Source organism: Rattus norvegicus, chromosome 3 (genome assembly GCF_021556685.1).
Source record: "Rattus norvegicus strain SHRSP/BbbUtx chromosome 3, alternate assembly SHRSP_T2T, whole genome shotgun sequence".
Taxonomy (NCBI): Eukaryota; Metazoa; Chordata; class Mammalia; order Rodentia; family Muridae; genus Rattus; species Rattus norvegicus.
The window spans coordinates 72,535,756-72,541,732 of record NC_141536.1 but is presented as its reverse complement, the minus strand read 5'-3'; the positions used below and the strand labels follow the sequence as shown (position 1 = coordinate 72,541,732).

At 32.0% G+C, this 5,977-nt stretch overlaps 1 protein-coding gene across 1 annotated transcript; it reads right to left on the bottom strand.

Annotated features, from left to right (window-relative positions):
* Window positions 1–1,349: 1,349 nt before the first annotated feature.
* Window positions 1,350–5,394, bottom strand: LOC148006502 (olfactory receptor 10AG1-like). The gene is made up of 2 exons (XM_087655040.1): window positions 5,359–5,394; window positions 1,350–2,294 (listed from the first exon to the last, which is right to left on the bottom strand). The coding sequence occupies exons 1-2, from the start codon at window positions 5,392–5,394 to the stop codon at window positions 1,350–1,352; spliced, it is 981 nt and encodes a 326-aa protein (XP_087511166.1).
* Between the last annotated feature and the right edge of the window lie 583 nt (window positions 5,395–5,977).

The window sequence follows — 5,977 nt, the reverse complement described above, 5'->3', positions numbered from 1 at the left end:
ACTATCTTTTATTCTAAAGCAGAAATCCAAAACTGAATATGACTTTAAAATATTTTTAAATGATTTTAATTTTTATTTTTTTATTTGCCAGTTGTTTTGACCAATTTTATATATTTATGGAACATACTGTCATCATATTATTTACATTAATTACCCTTATTATTTACATTAATTACTACTTGAATACCTGCTAACAGTTTTCTTTCTCCCAAGTATTTTACTTTATTTTCATGTTGTTCTTTAACGATTACATTTAATTTGGCTGTTTGTATGCATACACATACAGGCTCATAAACTGACCAGGCACAACTTTGCAATGGCAACACAATTGCAGTAAAAGACACAACCTCATCTAAAACAAGTTGTAACTTTAGAAATGTGGTATAAGGTAGATGAAAATATATGGAGATACTAAATGATGTTCAGCTTTCTCATAAATACCCCTTCAAAAGCTGAATAATTTTAGTGCCACTACTCAGGCTTAAAATCATGATGGCACAGATATACAGACACAACATAGCTCTTTGGACTTCAGTGAATCCCAAAATTACTCATACACTTGAGTTTACATTTAAATTCATAGAAATCATTTTTAGAAACATGAGGAGAAAAAGAAATAGACACTTGAATTGTAGTTTTACACAGGAGCAGCAACAACAGAATTTCGTACTAAGTTAGAGTTACAATAATAAAGAAAAACATGTACAAAAATATTGAATTTTATAGTGCTGTGTCATACCACAAAGCCGTTACATTATAAATGAGAAATGAATTGAGGTATATTTCCCCTTAGTATTATTTTGAAAGTATCACATATGGAAGGGGGACAGAATCAAATAAATAAACTCAAATAGAAACTGAGTCTGTCCAATTTAGAATTTTACAGACTTTTTTAGTAGGGTCCAGAGAGACTCACTGAAAATTAGCTCATCACTATTGACTTATAATGAGCATATATTATTATGTGTCTACTTGTAGTTATTCCTTTATATACTCCAGAATCAGAGAAGACTGTCAAAAATATAGATTTGAGAATCTGAGGAAATAATAACCTATAAACTTTAAGATATGAATATCAATTTTTTAATTGTACTGATATATTTAAAAAATTTTGAATGACTAAAACTGGTTTTTTTTAAATAATTATTTTCTTCCTAGATGGTTCATTGAAGATCATTGTCTTGACTAATAGGCATAAACAGAAGAAAATGTACAAGAAAATTAAAGTTTGAGGAAAATACATTACAAAATGGAAGGGATTGCTTTCTTAATACGGGGATAAAATATTTCAAAATTAGGAGTTATCAGTAGGTAAGGTAAAGAAGAAAGTTCTATGCCTACACATGACCCTACTTTTGGAGTATTAACTTTCTCAGTGCAGCAATCACCTCCTTGTTCCTAAGGCTGTATATTAAGGGATTGAACATAGGAGTAACAATTGTATAGAACAGAGAGAGCAGTTTGTCAGTTCCAGGAGAATGCATGGACTTTGGTCTCAAATAGGTAACTGTAGCAGATCCATAAAACAACACCACCACCAGCAGGTGGGAAGAGCATGTGGAGAAGGCTTTTGCCCGTCCTTTGGCTGTTGGCAACCTCAGGATGGTGGCAATGATTTTGCTGTAGGATGTAAGCACCAGAATAAAGGGGAAAGCAGCGACCACCATAACAACCACATAGACAGACAGTTCATGTACTGAAGTGTCCCCACATGCCAGCTTCAGAATTGGTGGTATGTCACAGAAGAAATGGTTGATTTTGTTAGAATTACAAAAATGCATAGAAAATATCTGATAGGTTTGTCCTATCTGGACTGGAATGCCTCCAAGCCAGGAGCCTGCTGCCAGCTGAGTACACTTTGTTGGGTTCATGATAAGAGGATAGTGCAGAGGGTTGCAGATGGCCACATAGCGATCATAGGACATCACAGTCAAAAGCAAACATTCAGTAGTTCCAAAAATAAGGAAGAAGCACAGTTGTGTGGCACAGGACATCATTGAAATGCTTCTGTCCTGTTTCTCGAGGCTGAACAGAATCCTTGGAACAGTAACTGATACATAACAGATTTCCAGCGAGGAAAAATTTGCCAGAAAAAAATACATGGGTTTCTGTAATGCAGGATCCATACTAGTTATTAGTATTATGAGGAAATTTCCAACCAGGATAATTATGTAAACGATAGAAAACACTGCAAATAGAAACCCTTGGAGGCTGGGAAGTTCAGAAAATCCTATGAGCACAAACTGAGTCACTGTGGAAACATTCTCAATGTCCTCGATCTCTTCATGTCGCACCTGTGGAAAATGTTAAATCGGAAATATATACCACTCCTGCCTTTAGCCTATCTAGTTTCATGTATGCTTTTCTGAGAGCACACATTTTTGTGTCCTTTTTAATAATAAAGTATAAATTTCATTGCTATAAAATTATACTTAAATATATTTTTAAATTAGTAAATGACCATATAAAATGTGGTCTTTTAATCTTCTGAGATATGTTTTATTATGTATTCACATTGGTAATATATCTTAATTTAAATTGAGTGATTTATTTGTACTTTTAAGTTCTGAATAATCTTTCTTATGGTTTTGTTGTGGTGCCTTTCTAGTCTTGTATTCTGTGGAAATTTGTAATTTGAAGACTAAACAAGTAAATTTAAGCAATTAAATATCCTAAAGTATTATGTAGTTCAAAATTAAATTTTGCTTCCAATGTAAGTTATATGAAATCTGCAGTCATAATTTCTGTTTGGGACTCACCATCTATCTGGATGGTCTAAAATCATTTACCATCTCATGAGTCCTGCTATCAACAAATTTATTTTTTTCATTCAGTGTTACTATACACACTGTGTATGTGTTTGTATGTGTGTAAGTGTACATTTATGCTTATATTATTTTTGGTATTTTTGTTTTTAATCTCTTAATATTGATTAAATGTTTTAATTGTCCCTACAATTTATGTGTAATACATTGATTATTGTTTGGCAATAATAATTTATTATAATACTAATTGACTAACAATACATCAAATTAGTCATTACATATAAATGTTCCACCTTTACCTACTATTAGATTTAGATATTATTTGACATTCTGGCCCACAAGATTTGCACATTAAGCATATCTTACATATTTATCTGTGTGAATGCTCACATAAATTAGGGAGCACAAATAAGCAAGAAATATTTCAAACCCATTCTTTCATGTGTAAGTATATAATGTATTATTTTTGTATGAGCTACCTTGTGTTCCTATTATGTTGTGAATAATATCAAAATAAAAATAAGTACTTCACTATTGGAATCAGAGTGCTCATCTCCATTTGTTAACTTGTGAGTCTGAACAATTATAAAGACACATTTCAAAACATTAAACATAAATTTAATATTTTGTTGATAATATTCTTGAAAATAGTAGAGTATTATTTATATTATATTTAGAGAATATTAAAATGTTCTTAATACCCTGTAATTATATTATAATGTTAAATAAAATTTATAATAAATATTTTAAAAAACAGTCCATGTGGTCTCACAATAGTGCCACTAGAGAATGCCAGAAACTGTAAGACTCAAAACAATGTACAAAAGGAGCTATGTTGACAATCCTCTGTTTGGCTTAGAAAAAATTTTCTGTGCTTCTAGAGAGCAGAGAATTCAGAAATTTATATTTTTATTGCTGGGTGAAAACATTTGACAATGCTGTTTTTTGCATATAGTCACCATAAGGAAAGTATACATATTTAGGAGGATAATTTATTCTTATTGAGCACGACTCAATGTAGTAGATAAGACATTTTTGACTCCAGAAGTCATGTGGTTTTAATTTTCTGGATAAAATAAAAAGAAGGAGCAAAACAATATGCATATGGCTCACAGGACGTCTGATGACTGAGCTGTGAGGGTATCTATAATTTAGTAAGTAGTGATGCTACAGAAAAGTTTCAAGTTCAGATTGTGCTTTCTTTACACTGGTGTTTAGCTGCACAACCATTCCACACTTACAAACTCATTCTAATTTCAGAAAAAGACTAATAACAAAAAACAAGGTGGAAAACAAAGGGAGCCTTTTAACACAAGCAGGATAAGATATAAGCAGTTAATAATATCCTTCCTCTTAACTTCCTGAAGAGTTATTTAAAATTGAGCTTTTTATACATCTTTTTCTAAACTTGACATATGAAAAATATGTGAATATTTCCTAAACAGTTTATTTTCTTAATGTGTTTTGATAGTTAAATTAAGATGATAATAATCTACATAGGAATACATTGCAATTGAAACTTTGTATTTCTTTTGTTTTACTATTATATCCAGAAATGTATAAAGTCTAACTTCTCAGTTCTTAGAATTTAAATCACTAAAGTTTTATCCAATTCTCGGTAATTTAATTAAGTTTTCTGGTATTAAAATGCTGTAAACATGTACAAATTAACTTGTATTTGACAAAATCTTTTCACACACATATTTGATTACAGGCTCAACATAATACTTACCATTATTGCTTCCACCCCAAATGAGAAAGACAACTATACTTTTCAGTTTATGATGTTTATTTGAAACAGTTCCTCACTGACTTCTCAAATGTCTCAGATTAAACACCTACTATATTCTTTAAATAGCAATGAGTTGCTACCCTGGTATAAACTTTTCCCCATGCAACCTTCTAATTAAGATATTAATTCTGCCTGTCATTCAAAGAGTTGGATACATCAAGAAGTAATATTCAGACAGGTTATTTTAAGAACTTAATTAATGCATATAATGTGTTTTTATCAAATTCACTCGCATTTCCTGTTCTCTAATTTTTACTATTTCCCCACCACCACTTTTCCATCTCCCCACACAACCCTCCTTCTTCTCCCTGAGTAACATTAGTGCTATTCGTATATGTATAGGCATAGAGACATATGAGTGAGTACAGACAACAATTTGGGTACCACATCACTGAATAAAATGTTCTTTTCCTACACCCAGCAGCAATCAATTGCTGATAGCATAGCAGATATTTTGAGTCTTTATGGAGCCCTCCCTGTTATATACTGATAGTTACATTGGTTTGACCTTTTGCAAGTGCATGTAATCTCAGATGCGATGAGTTCATATATGCTACCATCTTCTTATGTCCAGAAAATACTTATGTCCACTTCTTATAACTCTCTCATGTTTTCTGCTTACTCTACCACAAAGGTCTCTCACACTTTAGAAGAGTATTGTGTGATATAGGTAACACATTTAGTGCTGAGTACATTCTGAGTAGTTCTTATTATGCACGTTGCCTTCAAAAGGAGTATGTATTAATTAGCATCTAACACAGTACAAAAGTAAGTTCCTGAGATGACAGTTGAGAGACGCACCAATCTGATTTTTAGGATCTTTTTTTTTGCAACCATTATGTGATGTACCATTTGGAAACATCAACATCTTATGACTTTATGTGATTTATGAATTAAGTGGAAAATACTTTAAAATGGTGACAATTCAGCAGTGCATTAGTATAAATTTATTTTTTATCTTTGAAAAAAGAGATATCAGAGTCTAGGATTGTTCAGGCATGTATGTGATCCGCAACCCAACTTTTCCTTTTCCATGAATTGTGGTCCAGTCAGAGCTGTTTACTCCAACAGACTAATATGTTGGTGGTGATTAATGGCTTTAGTAAGAACTGCCAATTATTCCTTTTATATGTATGAACTGTAAAAAGCATGCAGAATATTTATACACAATTTCTTCTGTAGAATGTAGTCCCAAAACCATAGCAGGTAAGCAGAGTTTCTAGGAAGAACTATTTCTTGTTCAATACCCAGAAGACCAGAGAAGGTGATTTTCTACTGTTGGCTTCACTCTGCTTTTCAAATTTAGAGATCCGAAAGGTGACAATATCTTATGCATAACCAATGATCAGATCAAGTCAACCAGAATTGTATTTTTTAGCTTCACAATGATTAGGACTTTCAGAATGCGTATGCATAACCC